Source organism: Protopterus annectens, chromosome 6.part1, assembly GCF_019279795.1.
Source record: "Protopterus annectens isolate FY-2018-M chromosome 6.part1, PAN1.0, whole genome shotgun sequence".
NCBI lineage: Eukaryota > Metazoa > Chordata > Ceratodontiformes > Protopteridae > Protopterus > Protopterus annectens.
Window position 1 is genome coordinate 423,849,570 of NC_056738.1, and position 27,997 is coordinate 423,877,566.

The window sequence follows — 27,997 nt, forward strand, 5'->3', positions numbered from 1 at the left end:
GCTCAAAATGGCTGAGGATTTGATTTCTCTTATCAGGGGTTCCCAACCTCCCTCAGACAAAAGGCCCAGATTGGAGGAAGACTACCCTTCCTCAGACCAAGCCTCTATTACCTCAGAACATTCTGAGGACCAGGAATATTCATATTCCCCTTTTGAAGATTCTGATGCTGAGGAATCCATCCCCCCCCCCCCGAGGACTATTCTTTTGGGGAAACCTTACACACCTTGAGGGAACACTTTCGCTGGGAAGGTCAAGATTACTCAGATTCCAAGAAAAGGCTCAGGGATTTTCTCTTGCTTCCTCAGCACAGGCCTCTGGCTATCCCTCGTGTCCTGGCTATTCTAGATGATGTGTACACAGACGCCAGCCTCAACCCAGATTCTTTACCTCCAGCTCCTGTTAAACCTGACAGGTATTACCGGGTTCCTGATTCACACCGATTCCTTTACAAAAGCCATGCTGCGGACCCAGAAACTATTTCACAGGGTCCCAAGGGAATTAAGGCCTCTACTGCCAAAAACCCATTACCTTCGGAGAGAGATTCCAGAGCTTTAGAAAGGTGGGGGAAAAAGGTATACACCTCGGCCACTTTAACCATGAGGGCATTAAACTGTCAGTTCCATATGTTAAAGTATCAATAGTTTTTGTTATCTCAGTTGAAAAGCAAAATGACACAGCCTGAACAACCAGATGTAAAGGAATTGCAAGTGGGTAAACATACTTTACAATGTGGTTTTGATGCTTTAGAGGCCTCATGTAGAGCTGCTGTTACAGGGTCTGTCATACGTAGACATGCTTGGCTCAAAGAGCAAACCTTGCCAGATCATGTCAAAGCTAAATTACTAGATGCACCTCTTCAAAAAGATGTATTCTTTGGTGTTAAAGCTGAGGAGGTACTAAAGAAAATGGAGGAAAAGGCAAGATCAATGCAAACAGTGAAAGATTTCCTACAGGTACAACCTCCACGTTTCAGCAGAAACTGGCCTTCAAAAAATTGGTCCTTTCCAGCCACGGACAGACCTCAAAGAGGTAGATACAGGCGCCCGAGGGGTAGAGGGCAATCTCAAGGATCATTTAGAGGCAGACAATGGCAAACACCTACGCCAAGAGGTGGAGAAGATAGATCACAGTCATTCAGAAAGCAGACACAATGACCTTCCCCTCTGCATGCCAAGCAAAGCTTTAATGGCAGCACCTTTAGGCGGAAAACTGGCTTTATTTTCAAAAAATTGGCATATTGTGACAAAAGACAAATGGATCCTGGATATTATAGACAGAGGCTACAGATTCCACTTTTACACCTTCCAAAAATGAGAGGCATGCCAAACCTGCCACAAAATCAAAGGGCAGAGGCACAAAAACAAATTTCAGCTCTCATGGACATGAAGGCTATGCAAGAAGTACCTGCAAAAGAACAAGGTCAAGGTTTTTATTCCAGACTATTCCTGGTACCAAGGAAGGACAAAGATTGGAGACCTATTCTGGACCTATCCATCCTAAACACATATTTACTCGTACCAAAATTCAAGATGCTCACATTACAGCAGCTTCTTCCCATGCTGGGCAAGGAGTCTTGGCTGGTAACACTGGATCTCAAGGAGGCATACCTGCATGTCCCTATCAGACAAGATTGCAGAAGATACCTCAGATTTCTTGCAGGTTCAACCCATTATCAATTCTCTGCATTGCCCTTTGTCTTATCTACTGCGCCCAGAGTGTTTACAAAATGCCTGGCATCAGTAATTGCCTTCTGCAGACTTCAAGGGATACAAATATACCCATATCTGGACGACTGCCTGATCCAAGCGGACAGCAAGCATATACTTCTGAAACACCTGGCATTTGTAATAAAGCTGTTGAACTTTCTGGGATACACAGTCAGCAAAAAGAAATCAAAACTAATACCCTTTCATACAATAATTTTCCTGGGTGCCAGCTTGGATACAAACACCCAGATGGCCTACCTCACGCCAGAGAAGCAAGGGGCAACTATCTCAATACTTCAGAAAAATGGCAACCTTCTCCAGGCTGACTGCAAGGAAAATCCTGCAGGCTCTGGGATTCATGGCATCTTGCATCCTTCTGATCCCATGTGCAAAGCTGCATATGAGTAAACTTCAATGGTACCTAAAAAACTTATGGTCTCAACACAGCCACAGTTTGGAAATAATTATACCACTCATTCCATGTCTTCAAAAGGAATTTCTGTGGTGGGCTCAAGCATGCCAAAGAAACACAGGTCTCCCCTTCTGCATGCCTCAAGCAAATCAAATCATCACAACAGATGCCTGGGGGGCGCACATGACAGATCAGTGCATTCAGGACAAATGGTCCCAAAAGGAGAAGCACCTGCACATCAATCAAAAGGAAATGCTAGCAGTACAAAATGCTATTATGGTCTTCAAAGACCTACTGCATCCAGGCCAGCTATTAATAAGGACAGACAACACCACAGTGATCTGGTACATAAACAAACAGGGAGGAACTCATTCATACCCCCTGTGCAGACAAGCCATGACCCTTTGGAACACGGCTCTGGAATTGCAAATCCAACTTCAAGCACAATTCCTACCAGGGAAGGAAAACATGCTGGCAGACAACCTAAGCAGAATTATGACAGATCCACACGAATGGAAGTTGCATCCTCAGGTTTTCGCAAAGATAATTCAGGCATGGGGACGGCCAGACATAGATCTCTTTGCTACCCACGAAAATTACCAACTGGAAAAATTTTGCTCAAGGACCCTATCATCCACAGGCCTGGAAAGTGGACGCACTCTCTTTCAATTGGACAACATTGACAGTCTATGCCTTTCCACCTCTACCTCTGCTGCCCAAAGTACTATTAAAAGCCAGAGCAGAGAGGCCAAAGATGATTCTCATTGCTCCAGACTGGCCAAGACAACACTGGTATCCACTCCTGAAGAGCCTGACACATTCCCCGCCATGGACCCTGCCTCTAGTGCCTCTTCTGTTGACCCAGCACAGTTTCAAAACTCTTCACAGTCAACTGAAAACCCTCAATCTAGCCGCATGGAGGATTCCTTGATTTCCCAACAGACTCTCCTCTCCAAGGAGGTGCAGGATGTCATCTTGGAGGCCAGAACACCTTCTACTAGAAAAGCCTACTCCGCCAAATGGAAATGGTTTTGTGCCTGGAATCAGAAAAAGGGCCAGAATCCTTGGGTACTAAATTTACCTCAAATATTGCAGTACCTAGCTGAGATGTTAAACAGTGGACTTTCCTTCTCCTCCATCAAGATCCATGCTTCAGCCATTTCTGCACAATACAACACTGATCCTCCTTTATTCTCTCATCCTCTCTTAAGACAGTTCCTCAGAGGGACTAAGAATATAAACCCCCCAAGGAAACCACCAGTACCTGCTTGGGACCTCATCTTCATTTTAGAAAAACTGACCCTGCCTCCATTTGAGCCAGCTGCTTCAACAGAACTGCAATATTTGTCATGGAAAACAGCCTTCCTTCTGCTATCACCTCAGCACACAGGGTTTCGGAACTATAAGCCCTCATGGCTGTGCAACCTTTCATCATTTTCCATCAGGACAGAGTTTCCTTACGAACCAACCCTTCCTTTATGCCAAAGGTAGTATCCAGTGTAGCCTTGAATCAGACTATCCACTTACCTACCTTTTATCCTAACCCACAAAACAAAGGGGAAAGACTACTGCATTCCTTGGGCATTCACAGGCAACTTCGTTATTATTTGGACAGGACAAAGACATTCAGAAAATCAGAGCAACTCTTTGTGTCCTATGCTACAGGTGCTCAAGGAAAGGCTATTTCCAAACAGACAATCTCAAAATGGATAGCCCACTGCATACGCTTTTGTTACTCATTTCATGGAAAATCTGTACCTGCAAGCATCAGATCTCACTCCACAAGGGCCACAGCTACCTCTGCAGCTTTCCTCAGGGGGGTTCCTACCAAGGATATTTTGGAAGCAGCTACTTGGAGTTCTGTACACACTTTCTCCAAGCACTATCACCTTCCACTATACTCTAAATCTAGAGCAGGCTTTGCTACAGCAGTCTTGCAGGGCATCCTTGCTCCTCCTATTTCCACTTAGTACCTGCCACCCCTTTTTTAGCTTTGGGATTCTACCCATCTGTTATGACTGCAGCTGTATGCACGATGAACATAGTACAGTTTTGTACCTACCATAAATGTAGATGTTCGAGTGCTAATACAGCTGCAGTCCAGGTTTCCCTCCCTCCAACCCCTCTTGGAACAGGCCTTATGACAAACACCTCCTCATACATCCTGATTGGGGTATTCTTTTATGGTGTATTCGCTTGCACACTACTGTTTTTTGATTATATTGCATTGTATTATTACATAAGTTTATGTTTTGCCTTCCTTCTGGGGCCCCTGACATCTGGGGCAAGAAAAACTGAAGAAAATGGCGTCGGCTAGTTCCTTTATACCCCTGGCGCACTAACGTCAGGGAAGAAGCGATGGCAACCGCCGCCAGACCTAGACTTTGGAATTCGGCCGACCAAGGACCCGCCTGACGGCAGGATAACCTATCTGTTATGACTGCAGCTGTATTAGCACTCGAACATCTACATTTATGGTAGGTACAAAACTGTACTTTTTTTCATCATTTGGTCCTTTATGCCACAGCTACAAACACTGTGGACCCCTTGGTGGGTTTTGAATGACTTTCTTGTTTGGAAACCTTAGATGTTAAGTTGTCATTCTTGCCTTCATTCTTGCTGGATGGGTTCAGAGCCGATCCTCGGCTCCGACTCGGCCTATACTATAGCTCGAGAGCTATTTTTACCAGCTCGAGGCAGCCCTATATCCCACAATACCATGCACTAACTCCCCAGATCTCGTTTGCCGCTTCGCTGCGAGGTTGCCTTTTTTTACCGGCTCAGGTCAGTAAAGTAATTTTTTCAGTAAGTCTTCGAATTTGAGATAGTTTATAGTTTAGCTTCTTACATTAGTTGTACTTATTAGTGATATTTCGTTGTCCTACCCCTTTAGCTAATCGGGCCTACGGGCTTTAGTTTTTGTTTACCCCTACCCCCGTATAGTGTGTGTGTGTTGTGATCTTAGTCAGCCCCCTTAACTCCCCCTTGGGTTTAAGCGAGTGAGTGTGTGTGCTGACTGTATTACTGTCCTTAGGGCAATGTCCAAAGACGCTAAGGTCTCAGGATTCAAGAAGTGTGACTCGTGCTGTCAGAAAATGTCTCTGACAGATGGTCACACTTCTTGCGTCTACTGTTTGGGGCCTTTGCACCTGCAGGACTCTTGTTCCATTTGTCACGGATTTAGTTCAAGAGTCCTGCAGAAGCGTCGCAATAAACTTATATTGAGGGGCTTATTGAAGCCTGATGACTCCCCGTCCAAGTCTGGCTCGGGGAAGTCATCTAAGCCCGCCAAACCCTCGGCTCCAGTTTCTGAGTCAAGGGCTGGCGAATCTGAGACTGCTCCGACATCGGCTCCAGTCGGAGCCGATACGAGCAAGACCATATCTGCTCCAAAACCTGTATCGGAGCCGACTTTAGCGCGCAAGCGCTCTAGATCTCCCTCACTAGAGTCCATCCGATCGGCTCCAAGATCGCCCCTCCTATTGGAGGGGAGTCATAGGACTCATTCCTCCAGGTCGTCTAGGCTTTCTGACCACGATATTGAGAGGGTGGTTAGTAGACTCATAAAATCTCAGGCACTGGCCCAAATGCTTCAAAGTCCGTCTCACCAGACTGTGGCTCCCTCGGTACCGCCTTCGATTCCTCCTCCAGCTCTCCAGTCAAGTTCGGAGCCAGAGTTTGTCAGAACCGTAACCTTGCCCACGTCAGAGCCGATACTTCCACCTTCGGCTCCAGCGTCGTTGGTTCCGACCTCTTCATTGGAACCGTCCGTGGAGAGGTCCGGGCACCAAGACTCCATTGTCAGCTCCGAGGGTGCGAGTGGCATTGGACCCTTGTCCAACCCCGCTGTCCCTCTCGGAACGTCGGCTCTGGTTAGTTCGGCCCCAACATCATTTTCGGAGCCTTCTCTGTCGGTGCCGGGGGTGGTTCGGGTGTCTTCGGAGCCGGGACTGTCTTCGGTGCCTGATAGGGGGGCTTTCGAGGTGATGAGGAGCGTGCTGGATCCAGTGTCCACTCCAAGGTTGGGTTCTTCAGCTCCTCCCTCTACAATGCCTGTTACGGTCTCTGGCCATCCTCCTGCAACTGACAGCAGAGATCCAAAGCACAGGGTACCCACTTTGGGTGTCTCTTCCTCCTCCGAGGCCTCCCCTGAACCTTCAGGGGAACCCCCTAGGAAAAAAAAGTGCAAGAGGAAGCACGTAGACTCCTCTGAGTCTCTCACTTCGGACACTGACTTGGATGAGTCGGAGGGTTTCCCGAGATCCCCCTCTGAGGATGTCTCCTTTTCAGACATCCTAGAGATCCTGAAACAGAGGGGGAATTGGTCCACCCTCAAACCCTCTGAGGACGAGTCGGTTTACCTTGACACTTTTGGGTCTCGCCCTTCCACCTCCTGGGTGTCTCCTCCTTTCGACCCACTGATGGAAGTAGTGGCCAGAAAGGCATGGGCAGCTCCTGACTCAATGGAACCTACCCCTAGGAGACCCTCTAAGTTTATTTCTGCTCTGGAGGACAAACCATTTCTAACCAAAGGTGTCTCGGTAGATGCTATGGTGGTAGCAGCCACCACTAAGAAGGAATTAGCTGATCCTTCTGTACCTGTTCATCCTCCTAACAAAGAGTCTAGGACCATGGACAGGTACGACAAGCGGACATTTGCTTCAGCGACCTTTGCCATGCGATCGCTGAACTATTTATGTCATTTCACCCGCCTTCAGAGAGATTTGCTCAAAGAACTGGGTGAAACCATACAGGATCCTTCTGCTGCGGGGTATCAGGACAAGATTAACTCCCAGCTGGCTACCCTGAATTCCATTGCCAACTCCTCCATGCGGCTTATATCCTATGCAGCCAATGGAGCGAGTAGGGCCGCAGGCACAGGTGTTGCGTTGAGATGTCACGCCTGGATGCAACTCTGTAATTTTGCTGATCCCTTCAAGGCATCCTTCACCAACATCCCCTTTGGTGGTTCAGAGTTGTTTGGACCTCAGGTGAAGAATACCCTCACCAGGTGCGAGCAAGATGGTAAGACTCTCTCTGCCGTGGGAGTCCACTTTTCCACACCATCTAGACCTTACCCTAAAGGTCAGAAGGGTGGAAAGATGTGGTTCCGCAAACCACAGGGAGTTGCTCCAATCACACGTGGTGAAATTCCCCCCAGAGGCAGAGGGGGGAATAATAATAGATGTCGCCCCAGGGGCAGAGGGGGTCCACAGAACCAGGGTTCCAGGGAATCCTTCCCTGACCAACCCTTTCAGCATCCCTGAGACGTTGCCCGAATGTCCACCTTCGGAGGCAGTCAGGGAAGATTATCTCTGTACCCGGAAGCCTGGCAATCCCTTTCTCAGGACAATTGGGTACAGTTGATTATATCCGAGGGTTACAAAATCCCCTTCATCTCCCCTCCGATCCAGTCGCCAAGACCCCTCCCAAACATACCACCCAGACAAAGGGGTCAGGCAGAGCTAGAAATAAAAAAGCTGTTAGAAAAAAAGAGTCATCCAGGCAGTCCCGGCAGACCAGCTAGGATCCGGAATCTACTCCAGGTTCTTTTTGGTTCCAAAAAAGACAGGAGACTGGAGACCCATTTTGGACCTCAGCAGACTGAACAAGTCTGTGCAGAAGACAAAATTTTGGATGGTAACACTGCAGTCCATTCTACCCTTTTTGGGCAGAGACAACTGGATGTGCTCGTTAGACCTCCAGGACGCGTACTATCATATAAAGATACACAGGAGCTCCAGAAGGTTTCTCCGCTTCTGGCTGGGAGCCAGTCATTACCAATTCAGAGCCCTGCTCTTTGGTCTCACCACAGCCCCCCGGGTGTTCACCAAATGCTTGGCAGTGGTCACCGCTCACCTGAGACACAAAAGATTCCAGGTGTTTCCATATTTAGACGACTGATTCATTACAGCTGCCACCAAACAGCATCTTATAATAGCCAGGGATTATACCATTCACATTTGCAACAAACTAGGTATTTCCATAAATTTTGCAAAATCCTCTTTGTCGCCTTGTCAATCTATAAACTTTATAGGCGCCATACTAAACACCAGAGAAATGTCTGCAACATTACCACCTCAGAGAGTGACAGACATACAGCGGAATGTTCAGCTACTGTTTCAGTCCAACAGAATTCAAGCCAAGTTAGTACTGAAAACATTAGGCCTCATGGCAGCGGCGATCCTTCTCCTTCCTTTAGCTCGCTTCCACATGAGAATTCTTCAGTGGATGTTTTTTTCTCAGTGGTCCTTTCAACAGCTCCCAATGGCTCACAACATCTTGATAACCCCATCTTGCAAGAGACACCTCTCCTGGTGGATGGTCTCCCCTCAACTTCTTCAGGGCAGACCCTTTGTTCTCCCCCCTCCAGTTGCCACAGTGACAACGGATGCCTCCCTGATCGGGTGGGGGGGACATTATCAGGGCAGGACTGTCCAGGGCACATGGCAACAATTAGAATGCCACCTGCACATAAATGTCCTAGAGATGAGAGCAGTGCTTTTATCGTTGCGAGCCCTTCAGGACTCTCTTCCCACCGGGACTATAGCAATTCAAACTGACAATATGTCTGTAGTGTGGTACATAAACAAGCAGGGCGGAACAAAGTCCTATCCCCTATGTCGAGAAGCACTCAGACTTTGGCAGTGGGCGATCTCCTCTCAACGGTTTCTGATAGCAATGCACATCCCCGGGAGGTCCAACGTCATTGCGGACAGACTGAGCAGAACAATTCTCATGCCTCACGAATGGTCTCTAAATCTAGCGGTAGCAGAGAGAATTTTTCAGAAGTGGGGCCAGCCTTGCTGCGACCTTTACGCAACCCCTCAAAACAGCTAGTGCCTCGACTTCTTCACACTCTTCCCTCTACTAGGCCACCCCCCCAGAGACGCTCTAGTCCACGATTGGCCTCGGGTCTTCTATACGCATTCCCCCCCTTCCCGCTGATTCTGCAGTTAATTCAGAAAGCAACCGCATTGAGATCCAAAATGATCCTCATTGCCCTTTATTGGCCTCGACAAGTATGGTTTCCGTTCCTGCACCATCATCTACTGGAACAGCCCTGGCATCTGGAACCCCTTCCAGACCTTTTGACCCATCTAACGGGCAAGCTGCACCAGTCTCTTCGTTCCCTCAACCTCACAGCTTGGTTGCTCCACTTCCAACCATAGCCAGGCTTCCCTTCATTTCTCTTCCTGTCCGTGATATCATTCTTGCTTCCCATAAGTCCAATACTAGGAAGACTTATGCGAGCAAATGGAAGCGTTTTTCATTCTGGGCAGAAGCTAGGTCCTTGGATCCTTTTAATGCTCCAATTCATAAAGTTCTAGATTTTCTGGCGGAGCTTTTTCATTCAGGATTGTCGTCGGCCACTATCAGACTACAACTGGCAGCCATTGCCAATTTTCATGTGGTGCTATCGGAAACAAATATTATGTCCCACAAACTCTGTAAAGCTTTCCTCAAGGGCGTATTTTAGCTCAGACCTCCCATTAAGGATCCTCCTCCACAATGGGATTTAAATTTAGTTCTAACATCATTAATTCTCCCTCCCTTTGAACCTGCAGCTTCTTGCTCATTCAAACTTCTCTCTTGGAAAACTCTGTTTTTGGTGGCTATAACATCTGCCAGAAGGGTATCGGAACTCCAGGCATTGTCTGTCCGTCCCCATTATTTGGTTTTTCATAAAGACAGGGTAACTCTCAGAATGAATCCTTCCTTTCTACTGAAAGTTTCTTCTGAATCAAATCTGAACCACACTATTGACTTGCCTGTGTTCTTCCCAGATTATTCAAACAGGGCTGAACAGAAATTGCATTCCTTGGATGTTCATTGCCAGCTGCGGTATTACCTAGACAGGACAAAACAATTCAGAAAGTCAGACCAGCTCTCTCTCTCTTATGCTGAAGGAAAGAAAGGACTTCCAGTATCAAAGGTAACTCTTTCTAGATGGTTGACATCCATCATTACCTTTGTCTACCAGTTGAGACACAAACAACTCCCGTTTAGACCTAAAGCTCATTCAACTAGGGCACTATCAACATCAACAGCCTTTCAAGCAAGATTACCGTTAGATGCCATATGTGCAGCAGCTACATGGGCTTCTCAACATACTTTTATTACCCATTATAAGCTTGATATAGCCTCCAGAAATAGAGCTGACTTTGGTTCCACCGTACTCAGGAGTCTGTTCGGTTGAGTCACCCAGGACCAAGGTGCTAGGGACGCTGTCCCATCCAGCAAGAATGAAGGCAAGAATGACAACTTAACACTAAGAAGTTATGTACCTACCATAATGTTCCATGTTAGTTGTCTTCTTCTCGCCTTCTTTCTTGCGTCCCTCCCTCCTGCCACCTAGCCTGGACAGACTTGAAGGTCTCTGAGTCCTTCTCTTTCATGTTATACAGTCCTTTACGGTTACCCCGTATCTTTAGTGTTACCAGCAGGGAGACCGTATTTGGTAATAATAATAATAATAAATATATACTATGTGTTAGCTGCCAACGAGATCTGGGGAGTTAGCGCATGGTATTGTGGGATATAGGGCTGCCTCGAGCCGGTAAAAATAGCTCTCGAGCTATAGTATAGGCCGAGTCGGAGCCGAGGATCGGCTCCGAACCCATCCAGCAAGAAAGAAGGCGAGAAGAAGACAACTAACATGGAACGTTATGGTAGGTACATAACTTCTTATTGTCTCTGTTTTCTTGATAGGATCTTTAGGTTCTGCATTGTTCACAACCTTTGTATTTTTTTGTAATCTAAACTTAATCATTAATGAGTCTTGATATTAATAGTGCTTTTGACTCAGTAAACTAGAAATATCTCTTGCTGATTTTAGAAGAATAGAATTTCTCAAGTAACTTCACACATCTTAATCATTTTTATAATGATTGTTTTGCATATGTTAAAATAGGTACTTTTAATTCTGATTCTATACAATTTTTGAAAGGAACCAAACAAGGATGTCATTTTTCACCTATTCTCAGATCAAATATAGATATAAACGATATTAACGTAAATGAAAATTTAAACTCTAAAATTCATCTGTTTGGTGATGACATCCTTGTCTGCAGTTTTCTTAGCAATGGATATATTTCAAAGAAAATGTGGTTTAACATTTAACAATGACAAAACAGAAATACTACCTATAAATACAAATAAGAATAGGATCAAAAATAAATTCATTAAATATATTGTCAGAGAAGAAAATGAATTATTTAGGAATAATTATAACAAATAACATTAAAGATATAATAAATCGTAGTTATACAGTGATTTAGTAAATCTTTAATGTTATCTGTTATAATTATTTCTAAATAATTCATACTAGAAGGCCGTGGTGGTGCAGCGAGTAGCGTTGTCACCTCACAGCAAGAGGCTGTTCAGTTTGATTCTCAGCTGGAGGGCCTTTTGTGCAGAGTCTGCATGTCCTCCCTGTGGTCAGTTGAACTTCAAAGACACGCAGGTAGGTGTGTGAGTGTGTGTGTGTCTTCTGTGAAGGTTGGGTGTCGGGCTGGTAACTCAGCACCGTAAAACTCCATTGCCAGTCGGACTGATGATCCACTATGGCAACCCCTAACCAGGATAAGCCAAAAGACAGCAACAATACTAACAGTATAAACAATGTAAAGAATCTAATGGACAGATGAGTACAATTTTCTTCACAATGGAAGAGAGGTTATCTATAATCAAAATGATTATCTTACCAAAATCTTATATGTTAAGCAATTACTATCATTACCCCCCACAAAAAGTTGTATTAAAGAATGTAACACTTTAATTTTGAGATTTCTCTGATATCCCAATAAACCAAGAACTGCTTTAAACCATTATATGAGAGAGTGGGCAGCAGGAGGGATAGGGCTACCAGCTCTAGAATTATATTAATTATCATCAGTTATAAAAACAATATATCTTTGGATTAACAACACTTATATAGTTAGGTGGAAAGAGTTTTTAGGAAATCTTTTTATAAGCTGTAAGCATAATAGATGTTCTGATAATTATATCATACTAAATAACAGTTTACATTGGTTATTGAAGGATTACCTTATAGGAAAAAGTCACCAAACCAAGTGACTTCTGTTTCATTTCTACTATATTATACACTTTCAAAAATGTTATATATGTACAAACATGGCATATAAAGCATGGATCTTCCTTAAATTTCCTATGGCATATACCCAAAATAACATCACCACCTCAAAATTAGAAACAATGATCATGTTTAAAGAGAAACTTTGCTATATTGGTTCCAATTAGTGAAACATGAAAAGCTATATTCTGTTGATTATATTAAGAACAAATGTAATTTAGATAAAAACATGTAGCTAGATGTACAATCCTGCACACAACATGTAGAAGGGGAAATTAAGTTAATGCAACCAAGGATAAGAGATCATATCACAAAATTAATTGAATATCTAATATTCTTAATGCAACAAAACATGTGAGGACATGGTCTCTTATCTAAATTGTATAGAGATGTGAATAGAGAAACAAAAAGTTGCAATGACAATTATTGAAACTTTTTTTACCCAAATTAATAATAGACCTGCAAGTGAAGAAGATAAAAAAATAATTCTTAATATCTTCTAAACATACAACTTCATCTGTTAGATGTAATCTGTTAGTTGGAATTTTTGCATAGGTCTTTCTTCACATCACATAAAATGTTCAAACAGAAACAAATTTGTTGGAGATGTAAACAAGAACTTAAAGCAGACTTGGTAATATGTTTTTTGACTGTACTGTCTTAACACCTTATTGGAATAACAATCTCTTTTTACAGGCTTTTTTGGAGATAAATATGTCTTCGACACTAATATTTTTTAACAAACCTATTCCTAGATCTGTTAAAAAAATGAAATATCTTATTTTGTGGTCCGTACTGTCTACAGCGAGAAAGGCTATAACTCAGAATTGGAAGAATGAATCTACACCCTTCTTCAAAGAATTTATAAATATTGCAGCTGAAGTCTGTCACCTGGAAATCATTACAATTAAGTCAAGAGCAACCAGTATTACCCCTTGCTGCAATGCATGGATAAAACTTAAGAGATCTGTTTGACAAGCAAAAATAACTGCATTTTAGATTTAATGTAATGTATAACTTAAATGACTTGATAGTTAACGGACACTCCTGTAAATAGTTTTTTCTCTTGTGTGTTAGGTTTAGTTGAAAATGTTTCATTTATTATGTCCACAATTCTCTGACTGTAAATATTGTTGCGATTATTTTACAAATTTAACATCCAATAAAAACCTAAAAAAAAAAAAAAAATGCTCTGCCATCAACCCTGAGTTTTGAATGGCAGCCTCATCAGTGATGCACGGAAGTATGCAGTCACATGGAAAACGCATGACAACTCCCATTGTCTGTCAAAGTTTAGGAGCAAACTGATGCCAGACCATTGATCTCAACAAACTCAGAAATGAAGCAGATATTCACATGGGACATAGAAAATTCAAACTGTGATTTGTGCTAATTGTATATACTAACTCCAGAAATTCAGAGAATTGTCATTCTTTCATACCTGTTGGCCATCTTTGTGCATCGATCAGGTGGTGGTGACCAAACAGATGTTCATGTAAATGCATAGTCGGTCCAGTGTATATATATGTGTGTGTGTATATATATATATATATATATATATGTGTGTGTGTGTATTATATATATAGATATAGATATATAGGTATGCTCACATTTTTGTACAGGATCTTATGTTTCTTAAATTTTCTGTGATTCACTACATTTGTTAAGGTTTTTTGTGAAAATTAATGGTTTTGTTTTGTTTTGTAGATTCAAGATGTATTTCCAATAAACAGCTATGATACTGCAGGATCTTTTCTTCTCCTAGGCTGCAATAATGGATCTGTGTATTACATAGGTATGCAGTGAATATTTACTGAAACATGGTATCTCATTTAAATTATGTGGGACTTCACTGAGATTACATGTAAATATTAGAAAGTGCACTGCAGAGAATCTGACAGCATTTTATCGGTGGTTATGAAAATTACAGAAACAGCTGACAGATTTTACAAAATACATTGTGTTCACTTGCTGCAAGTTATGCTGTGATGTTCTTTCTTCAGTAAAAAGGTAACTGAGTGATGTATGAGGATATGGGAGCAAGTGTGTGTGTGTGTGTGTATATGTATACATATATATATATATATATATATATATATATATATGTGACCCTGGAGTGAGAATAATAAGGAAAGGGGGTATGGGGATACAGCCCTCCACATTTGGAGGTGTGGGTAGAGTAGCCCCCCACATTTTGCAAATAGTTTTTACCGAACAGATATATATCAATGTATTTTTAATGGATACACCTTTGTACAACAGTGAAAACACTACAATTATGTGCCCCCCACACCCCCCGTACTTAATATTCTCACTCCAGGGGCGCACTGCAGTGGGGCAGGGGCTATATTTGATTTTCAATCAAATGAGCTTTCAGTCAAGTGAGCTTTCAGTGAAGTGGGCTGCCTGAAATAATTTTCGACCAAATGAAATTCGACCAAACACAGTAGATCCATATATATATATATATATATATATATATATATGTGTGTGTGTGTGTGTGTATATTTTATATATATATATATATATATATATATATATATATATATATATATATATATATAGGTTAACTATTAAAATATTGAAATTTAAAACAAAAAACGTATTTAACAGCGAACTACTTCACCAAAAGTACACATTACCAAACTGCCCTAATGCTGAAAATCGGCTGTTAATGCCAAAAATGTTGAACACGACATTTTACGACACTTAACAGCAATTCCACCCTTGCCGTAACTCCCTAACTAGTGCACCTAACATCCCGTTTATGCAGGGGGGCAAGCTGCCCATCACCCCCCTGTAGGAGGCTGCGTCCCCCCAACTATATATTCCAATTCCAAAATCGCACTACAGTGAGGAAAGGGATGTATTTCTCTAATCGCATTGTACTGCGATCCCTGTACATTCATATTTGTGAATGCACAGTGCATTCGCAAATATAATGTTTGATTATGTAGCTTGCACACATGAACTATTTGAACTTCTGTAGTTTGAATAGTTCATAGGCGTACAATGCTACGTCGATATTTTAATAATAAACTTATATATATATATATATATATATATATGTATATATATATATATATATATATATATATATATATATATATATATATATTTACACATGCATGCATACATACACACACACACACACACACACACACACGCACGTGTGCATGTATGTGTGTGTGTGTGTGTGTGTGTGTGTGTGTGTGTGTGTATGTATATATATATATATATATATATATATATATATATATATGTGTGTACACTCCTATGATGATGTATGTCCTCACTGTAAGAGAAAGTTGTTTAGTTTGTCTTATAATTCATGTGCATATATTTTAGAGATAATTCCCCATATATCTTGTGTTCTTTTATGTTTCTTAAAACATATTATAAAATTAGCCAAAGAAGTCAAGCCATTGTTTTAACATAAAAGTGTGTATTGTATTAGTGTACAGCCAAATGATTCTTTGCTTTGACTTAATTTTACTTTATGGACCTCATTCATGAATAGGGTTTCGTAGATTCTTAGTTAAGTACTAGGCTAGGTGCCACTTTGGGCCATGTTAATCCATGCTAATTTTCCTGTTTCTGCTCAATTTAGCTTATCCCATTTGGTTAGGGATTCTTGGAGAAGTCCTAGAGTTAAGAAAAGTTGTGAAATTAAGATTAGCCTTACCAATTATGTTAAGAGATTGGCCTTCACCATCCCATGGTCAATAATTATGTATTACCCCATGCATTGGGTAAAGCATTTAGGAGCTGCCTCTCTCCAGTAAATTTTCTGATGTTATGTAGTCCAATCTCGCCTACATTCTTACCTGTGGGTTCAGAGCCGAATGTCGGCTCCGACTCGGCCATACTTTTTAGCTCGAAGTCTTTCTTTTGACTGGGCTAAGATGGTATCTCATGCTGCACTGCTCTCTATCCCCAGATCTCGTTTGCCTCTCGTGTAGCTCGGACGTAGTCTCGCTCTTACCTGTGGCTAAGTACTATTTTGCTTATTATATCAGAGAAGTTTTTTGCAAAAAGCTATTTTAATAGCTATTGTGTGTGTTCTTGTCTTTATTGTAGAAAAGTTGTGTTTTTTTCTTGTTTGCGTATTCTTTGGTATCCGACTAGCTGTTTCCAACGGGCTACGCCCGTTTCATTTAGAGGACTTAGTCTGTCCCCTTGCTTTCCCTGTGTGCTACAGTTTTTCCCGTGGACTAAAACCATTTAAATTAGAGGAATTAGTCCTCCCCCCTTGTATTTGTGTCTGAGGATCGTTTGAGTTATAGATCTTTGTGGTGTTCTGTCGGTTGTTTGGCTTGTTCCTGCGCTTGCGACTGTTTGACCGTTGGTCTTTTTTTTCAGTTAGTTACTCGATTGTTGGTTAACTATGTCCAAAGATACTAAGGAGCATAAGCCCTCGGGCTTCAAGAAGTGCTCCAAGTGCAGTTATAAAATGTCCATTACTGATGGACACTCTGTATATACTGTCTGGGAGCGATTCATCTCCAGGCATCGTGTAGTTTTTGTCATGCCTTTAGTCCGTGTGTTCTTCAGGAAAGGAAGAACAAATTGATTTTGAAGGGATTTCTGAAACCTTCCTTCGAAGAGGGTCTGAAGAGTGCTTCCAGCTCTAAGGCAAAATCTTCAAAACAAAAAAGCGATCTCCAGCTCCATCAGTCTCCTCTTAGCCACCGGAGAAAATAGCAAAGTCTTCATCGACATCCTTGGCTCCATTGTCCTCTGGGCTGCAGGAAGTGTCATTGGTTATGGAACCTGTTTCAGCTCCAATTTTCTTGGAGCCTGTTCAGAGCTGGTCGCCTAGCATGAGGCCAGTATCCCCTCCTCGCAGGTCCCCTTCAGCGAGGAGGTCTCGATCTCCTTCCCTATCCTCCAAATCTTCCAGGACCTTATCAGATATGGATGTCAATAGAGTGGTGCAGAGACTTCTTCAGTCTCCGGTACTGGCAAAATTGTTCTCGGCTCTGACCCAGTCGGCTCCGGAGACGGTCCCTCAACGTGCATTGATACTTCCTCCTCCGAGCACATCTCAACTTTCGGAGCCGGAGTGCTTGGCTCCGTGTGATGTCCCTAGGTTGGTTCAGACAGCCCCTCCTGGCTTATCGGTTCCGACGTTGGCTCCGAGCCAGTCGGCACTGTCCACGGGGTTCAGGACTCAGAATTCTTTGGTCGGACCCGAGAGAGAGGCTTTGGGACACCTCTCGGCTCCTAGTCTCCCTCTCAGTGCTTTGGTGCAGGGAAGCCTGACTCCTATCTTGGTTTCAGAGGCTGGTCGTTCTTCAGATCTGGGAGGACTAGCCTTCGAGGCCATGCGGAGCGCGCTGGCCAGGTTGTCAGCGGCATCATATGGGTCGGTCATTCTGTCCCCTACAACACCGGTGCAGGTCTCTGATCGCCATTTATCTCTGGAGAGTGGAGCCCCAAGGCCTCAGGGTACCCCCACGAGTGGGCCCCATATTTCTGAGGGCCCCTCAGAGTTTTTGCCTGAGGAGCCACCCAGAAAGAAAACGTGTAAGAGGAAGCACATAGATTCCCAGGATGAGTCTGTCACATCAGTCACCGACCTCGAGGAATCGGAGGGGTCCGCTAAGTCATCCTCTGAGGATGTTTCTTTCTTTGACATCCTAGAGATTTTGAAGCAAAGAGTTGACTGGCCGTCCAAAGCCCCCTCCGAGGAGGAGTCGGTCTTCTTGAAGGCCTTTGGTGCTCAGCCCTCCACCTCCTGGGTATTTCCACCCTTTGACAAGCTTCTGGATTTGGTTTGTCGAAGGGTGTGGGAAACCCCTGACTCTGTGGAACCAGTACCCAGGAGACCTAATAAATTTTTGTCTGCTCCTCCTGATAAGGAATTTCTATCCAAGGGAGTCCCTGTGGATGCCATGTTGGTGGCAGCTGCCACCCAGAAGTAATTAGCTGAGACTTCTTCCACCGTCCATCCCCCTAACAAGGAGTCTAGGACTATCGACCGGTACGGGAAGTGTACGCTTTCTTCAGCGATCTTTACCTTACGGTCACTGAATTACTTATCACACTTTTACTCAGCTCCAGAGAGATCTCCTCAAGGAGCTTGGAGATACGCTCATGGGTAACGTTTCTGAGGCAGTGGCCCAGAAGGTCAATGCTCAGATGTCTACCCTCAATTCTGTTGCAAACTCCTCCATGAGGCTAATCTCCTATGCAGCCAAGGGAGCGGGTAGGGCAGCAAGTTCAGGAGTTGCTCTTAGGAGGCAGGCCTGGATGCGCCTTTGTCATTTCACGAAGGCCTTCAAGTCTTCATTTACCGATGCCCCATTTGATGGTTCCTCTTTGTTCGGAACAAAGGTGAAAGACACTCTCACTAGGTGCGAGCAGGAGGGAAAAACTCTGTCTGCTTTAGGAGTCCGTTTTCCCTTCCTTCTAGGCCTTATCCCAAGGCCCAGAGGGGTGGAAAGGAGATTTTTTCCCGGTGCACAAGGTGAGCCCCCCTCCAGACGCAGGGGAGGGGGTGGTTATTCAGGGAGACACCACCCTAGGGGCAGAGGAGGCCCTCGCAACTCGGGAGACCGCATTTCCTTTCGTGGTTCTCCCAACCACCTCTCCTGATGGGAGGCCCGACTGTGCGTTTCCGGAGCCAGTCGGGGGTCGAATCTCATTATACCCGGAGGCTTGGCAAGATATCACCCAGGGCCAATGGGTTCTACGAATAATTTCTGGAGGATATGTCATTCCCTTCTCGTCAAATCCCCCCTCCAATCAAGAAAATCCTGGACGTTTCTACCAGTCAGAGTGATTTCACAGCTTCAGAAGTTTCAAAGCTGCTAGAAAAAGGAGCCATCCAACATGTCCCCTCAGATCAGATCAGATTAGGGACTTACTCCAGATTCTTTTTGGTGCTGAAACGGGCAGGGGACCCGTGTCCTATTTTGGATCTCAGCCGATTGAACACCCATGTGCAAAAGTCCAAGTTCCGAATGGTCACATTGCAGTCTATTCTCCCATTGTTGGGAAAAGAAGTGTGAATGTGCTCCATCAACCTCAAGGATGCGTACTACCACATAAAGATGGTCAGGGCATCCAGAAGTCACCTACACTTCCGGCTGGGAGCCAGTCACTTTCAGTTTCGAGCCCTGCTCTTTGATCTCACCACAGCCCCCAGGGTGTTTACCAAATGCGTGGCAGTGGTGACTGCGCATTTGAGATGTCAGGGATTCCAAGTGTTTCCATACCTGGACGACTGGCTCCTTACTGCCACCACCAGGCATCTACTACTTCAGACCAGGGATGCTACTATCAACCTATGTCAACATTTGGACATCACAATGAACTGGGAAAAATCTGCCTTTTTGCCCTCACAGTGTGTCACTTTTATAGGTGCCGAATTAGACACCGTCCTCATGTGGATGTTTCTACCACAGGAAAGAATCAGAGTCCTACAACAACAGGTTTATGCCTTGCTCCCTCTGAGAAAAGTGAAGGCAAGATGTGTTCTGCAATTGTTGGGGACAGTGGCTGCTATGATTATGTTAGTCCCTCTGGCAAGGTTGCATATGAGGCTCCTTCAGTGGCTACTCTTCGCCCAGTGGTCTCTTCAATGTCTTCTACTTTCTCACCCTGTTCTACTCACAGACAGGTGTAAACAGGATCTCAGTTGGTGGCTTCTCACCGACAACCTCATTGCGGGAAAGCCCTTTGTTCCTGCGCCCCCAGTTGCCACGGTGACCACGGATGCCTCCCAGATGGGGTGGGGGGGGGTCATTATCTAGGCAAGACAGTCCAAGGCACGTGGCAAGAGCACGAGATGCATCTGCATATCAATGTCCTGGAGATGAGAGCTGTGCTACTAGCATTGCAAGCACTTCAGAGCTTTCTTCCCCTCGGGACTATTGCAATCCACTCAGACAATATGTCAGTGGTGTGGTATCTGAACAAGCAGGGAGGAACCAAGTCATATCCCCTTTGCAGAGAGGCCATGCGAGTGTGGCAGTGGGCAGCATCTTCCCAACATTTTCTGGTAGCAACGCACATTCTGGGGAAGTCCAATGTGATCGCAGACAGGCTAAGCAGAGCTATTCTGATGCCTTACAAGTGGTCTCTGAACTGTCAAGTTGCAGAGCAGATTTTCCGAAGGTGGGGTCAACCCTGCTGCGACCTTTTTGCCAGCCCCCTTGATGCCAAATGCAACAGCTACTTCACCCTGATCCTCCCTCAGGGGGGAGTCACCCAGGGATGCTCTAGTCCACGATTGGCCCTCCGGTCTACTATATGCCTTCCCTCCAGTTCCCTTGCTGTCAAAGGTTATTCAGAAAGCACAGTCCTTGGGAAGCAAAATTATTCTGATTGCCCCACACTGGCCTCATCAAATTTGGTTCCCCTTTCATGTCAGGGCAGCTCCATCCCTCTCTTTGGACCCTCCGGTTGACACCCTGGCTACTCCACTTCCTTCATTAGTTAGGCTTTACCAATTTTCGCTGGAGATGGTTCATAATTTATCTTCCACTCATAAGCCTTCGACCAGGAAGATTTATTATAGCAAATGGAAGAGGTTTTCAATCTGGGCACATGCCAAACAGATTGACCCTTACACAGCTCCAATTTCTTCTGTATTGGAGTTCCTGTCTATGCTTTTTAATCAGCTTTCAGAGGCCGCAACCATTAAAATCCAATCGGTGGCGATCTCTACTTTTCATGTTGCAGACGGACCTAGTCTAATGGCACATAGACTCTGTAAGGCTTTCCTGAAGGGCACTTTGTTACTTCGTCCTCTGGTCTCGGAACCTGTTATGCCTTGGGACTTGAACTTTGTTCTACAGGGTCTTACTTCACCCCCCTTTGAGCCTGCAGCCACTTGTGATTTAAAATTCTTAACTTGGAAGACTGTCTTTTTGATAGCCATCACGTCAGCCAGACGTGTTTCGGAGCTTCAGGCTTTATCAATCAAACCCCCTTATTTGATTTTTCATAAGGACAGGGTTTCTCTCGGACTGAACCCCTCCTTTCTTCCCAAAGTAGCGTCAGTTAGTAACCTTAACCAATCTATTGAATTGCCAGTGTTTTTTCCTCAGTTCTCAAACAAGGCAGAATTCAAATTTCATCAATTGGATGTGCACAGACAATTACGTTTTTATTTGCACAGAACGAAAGACCTCAGGCAATCTGATCAGTTGTTTGTTTCATTTTCGGAAAACAGAATTGGGTCTCCTGTTTTCAAAGTCACGTTGTCCAGGTGTATTTCCAGTTGTATTTCTTTCATTTATACCTCTGGGGGAAAAGATTTACCTTTCCGGGTGAAGGCTCACTCTACCCGATCTGTTTCTACATCTACAGCTTTTCAGGCCAGATTGTCTATGGATGATATTTGTGCTGTGGCTACTTGGGCATCTCCTCACACCTTTGTTACTCATTACAAGTTAGATGTGGTATCTAGGGGCAGGTCTTCCTTTGGTTCCACAGTGCTCAGGAGTATTTTCCACTGAGCCTCCCAGGATTTAGGTGCTGGGGACGCTGTCCCACAGGTAACAATGTAGGCATGATTGGACTACATAATATCAAGAAGTTATGTACTCACCATAACGTTCGATGTATGTAGTCCATCTCGCCTCGCATTCTTACTTACCCCCCCTCCTTCCCCCATCCAGGAGGATCTGGAGGTTAGGCCTGATTTCAGAGTTCCCTTCATTCTTGGTTTGTTTTTCCTTTTCTTAGGTGTTATGCATGGAGAATGAGTGCTGGTGCTCGCAGCAAACTAGATCTGGGGATAGAGAGTAGTGCAGCATGGGATACCATCTTAGCCCAGCCAATAGAAAGACTTCGAGCTAAAAAGTATGGCCGAGTCAGAGCCGACATTCGGCTCCGAACCCACGGGTAAGAATGTGAGGCGAGATGGACTACATACATCGAATGTTATGGTGAGTACATAACTTCTTGTTTTTCATCCATAGATTGAAGTTGCATTTGAATATGGACAGGGATGAACTTTGTTTTATGTGGATGGGGAATCTGTTCCAGAGCAGCAGTATCCTCTTCAAGGCATAACTGTCCCATAAAACCATTCTGTTGATATTGCAGAAGAGGTTTAGATCCTTAGACTGAGTATTTCTGATGCCATATGACTTGCTGATGTGCAGTAAATCCATCAGTATTGAGTCAGAGGATGCAGTGTATACCAGACAGAGGTCACCTCTTAGCAGTCTGTAGGATACCAAGTGTAATGACTAGGTTTGAGTTGGTCATTGTAGGGCATGCTGTTTAGGCCTTGTATCTCTGTGATGTACCAGTTGTTACATGTGTCTGGACAGGTACATGCCAAAGGGGCATTATACTCATTGTCTGCCCTAGTGAGGGCTGAGTCATGGAGGACAGTAGCATCTCTAGATCTAGATGCAATTCCTTTGTTTATAGCTTGTGCCGTATTAGAACTTTCTTACAACAGTGGACACACATTACTCAAAAATTAGGTAGGTCACTGTCAACATAAGTTCCCAAATCCCCAAACAACTTTTACAATTCTTAGGAGTGCGTTATCAGTGGTGGTAATAATGTGAGATAGATGACTTCTCAAAATTTAAATTAATTTTTTTGCATTTTGTTTCAATCCAAGATTTTGGCACCAGTTATTTATCTGGGACAAACCTTCCTGCAGGATGGCTAATTAATTTGGGGATTCTATGACTACTCCTAGCTTGCAGTAATCTGCAAACTTAGCCAAAGCCCTTTAAGAGTAGCTTTTTTTTTCAGAAAAGTAGATGCCAGACAGGAGAGGTCCCACCACGTAACCCTTAGGGACTCCACTGGTGACTGGTCTTTGTGGAGGTAACTTATTGTATTTTGATTTCCAGCATCATATCCGTTAGCCAGCTGGCAGTTCAGTGGGTGACACAGGGATTTATTCCTAGTTTTTCTAATGTGCTTGACTGGGGAATTTTGTGAAAAACTTTAGACAGGTTGTGGTATGCAATGTGTACCATTTTGCCTTCATCCATTTCTTTCGTGACTTTTTCAAAAAAAAAAAAAATCCACCAGTTTGAGTAAGCATGACATGCCCTTGACAAATCCAAACTGAGATGGGTCCAGTGTAATTGCTTGAGTCTGTGTAAGGTCTTTTCTTATGAAACAACATAACTGTATGTATGTGTTATGACTGTAGCTATTCTGCATTTGCTTGGTACAAAACCTATATGGAAACTGAGATTGAACAGTGTTAGGGGGTTGGCAAAATTGTGCTACATGCTACTTAAGATGCATGCAGGGATATTATGAAGACCCACTGATGCAATATTTAGTTTTTGATAGCATTTTTAGAAGTTGGTCTTGTGTAATAGCTGGAGTCGAGCCAGTTTCAGGTATATCTTTTGGGACATACAGAGGTGAAAGACAGGTACTAGAGAGAAATTTACTAGCCAGTAGGTTTGCTATATCTTCTGCCTCATTGTAGGTAATATTGTTCGCAATGAGCTTTGTGCTTTTAAGATTACAAACATAATGAAAATGGCTTGGGCATCTTTTATCCTCAAACTTGGCTTTCATGGATTTTGATTTGCTGAGTTGTTTGTTTATTTCAGTGACAGTGTGTCTAGCATTATGATAATTACTCTTCTTACTTTCAGTCAAAATTCTTTTCCTTTTATTATAAAGATTGTTGATGTTATGGTTCCGCCATATGGTTGTATTTCTGGGGTTTGTCCTGTACTTGATCCTGTGGAGTATAGCTGCATCTGTGCAACTTTTTACATATTGGTATAGTTTTGTGGTGTACAATTCTGCATATTAAATGTAGTTATGTGGGTTTGGTAGAGATTTGAAGCTTGTCAGTGTAGCATTTGAGTAGGTAGTTTGTGTCTAAAGGTACCTTGGATGGAAAAGGTCTCTGTTTTCACTTTTATTTCAAAGGAGACTTCTTTATGGTCACACCTAAAGAGTGATAAAGATCTGCAAGTGAAGGTGCAAGATGCTCCAATATTAGTAAGTACAGGAGCCAAGATGTTATTCCCCCAGCGGGTACTCTGTTCCAGTGCATTTGTATTGACAAATTCAATGAATCTCTGTGCTTGTGCACCAGTGGTGATGTAGGTTTCCCAAGTTGTAGTTGAATAGTTTAGATCACCTAGAAAATTTGTATTAGGTTTAATTTTCAGTGATTCTAGTTTCCCTAGACAGGCATTGTAACTGTCTTGTGTCACAGAGATGTGTGGTGCAGCATTTTGGTTATTTGCCAAAACTGTCAAGGATGGTGCACCTAATGCTGTAATCCAGAATGTACTTAAGAAGCATATGCAGTATTTCATCAACTGCTGTTTGAGAACCAGTATAAAGGAAATGATGAAGAGGCCTACATATATCACACAGTCCAGAAAATTCACCAAACAAGTAACCAACACCATATAAAAAATAGGTTTGGATATAAAAATGCACACACAGCCACTGTATGAAACTGTAAACCAAAAGAAAAGACAATGCCTGCAGATTGCTGTTCATTAAGATTTTGGTGCAGGAATCACAAAAGTAAACTTAGACAACTCACAAAACGCATCAAACATAGAAATATAATAGACAACTGTATTTAGATATGAATGTTTGCCTGTGAAGAACAGACGTATGTGACTACTGCAACATAAGTTATGATGATTTCATACAAAAGTATATAATCATACACATGAATATTGCTAGTCAGCTCAGAACATTTAAAAAAATATAGATAGATAAATAGACGGATATACACCAATACCAGGCATGTAGCCAAGAAAATGCTATCATTTAATAATGTCACTAAAACAAAAAACATTTTAGCAGCTTTGTCATAATAAATTTATACAGGAAATCACCAGAAAAATTTTCCATTCTATTCATAGTTATGAAACAGTTTAAAAATCACATAACATAGATTATTGAATAAGACATCTCATTAAAGAATTCTTTCATTTCATATTCCTTCCTTTAAGTTCCGGTTTGCTCAGAAGCAGCTCATTTAACATAGTATAAACTCTCAACAATACTCTCCTATCCAAAGACAAAGTTTCACCCCTCCAAGAAAAAAAGTAAGTTGAACGTACTCTAAAACATAAAAGAGACATTTCCTAAATTCCTTATATACCAAGGAATCAATAAAAAGCTGTATACATATTCTTACGTTTAATGCTATTTAAATGATACAATGTGATTGTTCTGAAAGTTTCCTACTAGTTTTACCTATATAAAGTGCAATTCATGAGCCACATGCTGCAATTTAGACCACATTTTGACTCAAACAATTGACTGTTTATACAGTGTATGTATGTAATACACACACACACACACCCATACATATGTGTGTGTGTGTGTGTGTGTGTGTGTATATATATATATATATATATATATATATATATGTATGTATATATATATATATATATATATATATATACATATATATTTAGCATTTGCTCAAAAGTACATTCAGAAAGAGCAGTCTTTTCAGAGTGAATCGAAAAAGACTAAAAATAAAAACAAATTGTGGGTGGGGCCAAGCCCCACCGTATACACCTGCTAAATTTGATATACCAATTTTGAGATTAAGCAACACGTTCCCATACCTTACTGTACCATGATCTGACGTGTAAAGTAGCCAGCAGGCTAAAAAACAAATCTATAAGTGTGTTTGCTTTTACAAACTGCAAGAATGTATGAATATTTTTATTATACACAGTGATGTCAGTATAGGATAGGAAAGTTAGACACCTGGGGAACACTCTCAATATGCATACCCCTAGTAATGGGGAAATAGAAAAGCAGAACAGAGAGTTAGATAACATAAAAGACAACACAAAAGAATTAAAGTATAGGAATGTTAGAGGGATTATCAGAAGGGCTTTTTTCTGAAAATGACAAGGTTGGGTAATATTAGATGTAATGAAGAGAGTAAAGAGGGCCTAGAAGAAGGATCTAGAAAGTAGTATGAAACACGGGATGCATGCCAGGACAAAGGCAGGATGGTGCAGCACAAAGTGAGGGGTATACAGAGATGAATACCATGCAAATGGGATGTACAGGCAGGGTTGGTTAACAAGAAGTGCAACAAATGCAAAAGCTGATATAACCAAACATGTGCCTGTATGACAGAGAAAGCAATGTGTAGTGCACAAATGAAAATGATCAGCTATGGCTGTAGTGAATGCTATTTTGTGGCACAGTCTGAAGAGAGGTAGTGCACAGATATATGGGTACACAACAAGCTGTCATGACATGTACTCATGCCATTTGCATATACATACTCCTACAGTTTGAGTGATAAGGTACAGTGGATATGGTGCCAGTGGACACCCAGTACTGCTAACATTGGCAAGTACATATTGCTTAGCTGGTGACAGGCCTGTCAGTCACTTGGAAAGGTCTCTGAAGTTTGGATTTCAAATGCTAACATAGTGAAGGCTTCACATCCAGGGATATGGAGTGTAGAGACATACTTTGTAATACTTGCAGATGCAATAAAGGCCTACAATTCACAATATAAAAGAGCTGTCAAACAGTAGTGCAAACATCATTCTCACCAGTGAGTTGCATATGATATGATATGCAAGATGTACAGCATATATGCTTATGTCAAGGGGAGACATGGGAAAGCTTGTTGCGTATCATCGTAAGTGTCTAATAAAATGGGCGTGCATGCTAAATGTGGGGGACTGCATTAAGTAATATGCAGTATGACATGACAGCACATGTCACAGGAGTACTGCCAAGAAGGCTGTATGATATGGGAAGACAAACACGTTAGGGATACACAAACACAGTAATAGTAAAGTCCACTGTCATTCTTTAATGTTGGCTTTGAGACAACCATGGAAGTTGTCTTCATGTGCCACTGTCATGAATGCCAGGAACACTGTAATATAGCTAAACATGGGCAAGGGTATATGTTGCACTTGTCTGGGATGGGTCACTGGTACCATGTACATGTCAGAATCTGGTACCTGAAATCAATGGGATGTGGGGAGAAAGGGCAGATATGAAGCAAAAAGCTTTTGTATGTATCTGATCATGTAATGGCAGTTATTCTCCCAGAAAACTGTACTAAATGTACAGATATGTTGCATGCATACTGGACTGCCACAACTCGGTGATATATGTAAAATTGGATCACTGTATGGCCATGGTAAGTCCCAGAGATTAGGTAGCACATGTCCTGCACAGTTGGTGTTCTGCACAGGAGGCAAGTTAGCGCCACCACAGGAACATGTTAACCAGTTTACAGGAATAACGATGATGTGGATAATTCAGAATATGTTAACAGCATAGAGGTATGCCATTAGAAATAGTTCAAGCAGACACTAAGGTGCAGTGGTGTGTAATAATTTGGCACAGTGAACATCATCATCATCAACCCCCTTCTTCCCATTTTCTGCATGGTTTTGGGGTGTAATGTTAAATGTCAGAATCTCTTCTGGATTCAGTGCCACTTTCCTGCCTCCTTTGACACTCATACCTGACTGTCACCGATCTTCTCTCCCACAGTCCATCCACGTCTTTACTGGACACCCTCATTTCCTCTTACCTCCTTCTTGTCTTCCCAAACCTCCTTCACCAGATTTTCTTCTGCTTTTCTGCACAAGTGCCCGAACCACCATGCTCTGTTCTCTTTGATCTTTTCTGCAATTGGAGCTATTTTGGCTTCTGCTCTTATGTCCTCATTTCTTCATCTGTCCTACACTGTGCATCTTACCATCATTCTCAAGCACTTCATCTCCATTACCTCCAGCTTTGTCAGCTGCTCTGCCTTTACTGCTCAGGTTTCTGTACCATGTGGTTGTACTGGTCGCACC

The 27,997-nt window shown here is 42.9% G+C and overlaps 1 protein-coding gene across 2 annotated transcripts in view; it reads left to right on the top strand.

Annotated features, from left to right (window-relative positions):
- Positions 1 to 27,997, top strand: part of LOC122805610 (BTB/POZ domain-containing protein KCTD3-like) — a 2,987,990-nt gene that overhangs the window by 1,971,019 nt on the left and 988,974 nt on the right. For both annotated transcript variants that reach the window (XM_044075857.1, XM_044075858.1), the window contains exon 8: positions 13,923 to 14,010. In XM_044075857.1, coding sequence (XP_043931792.1) covers positions 13,923 to 14,010 — 88 coding nt within the window. The remainder of the gene's footprint in view (positions 1 to 13,922; positions 14,011 to 27,997) is intronic.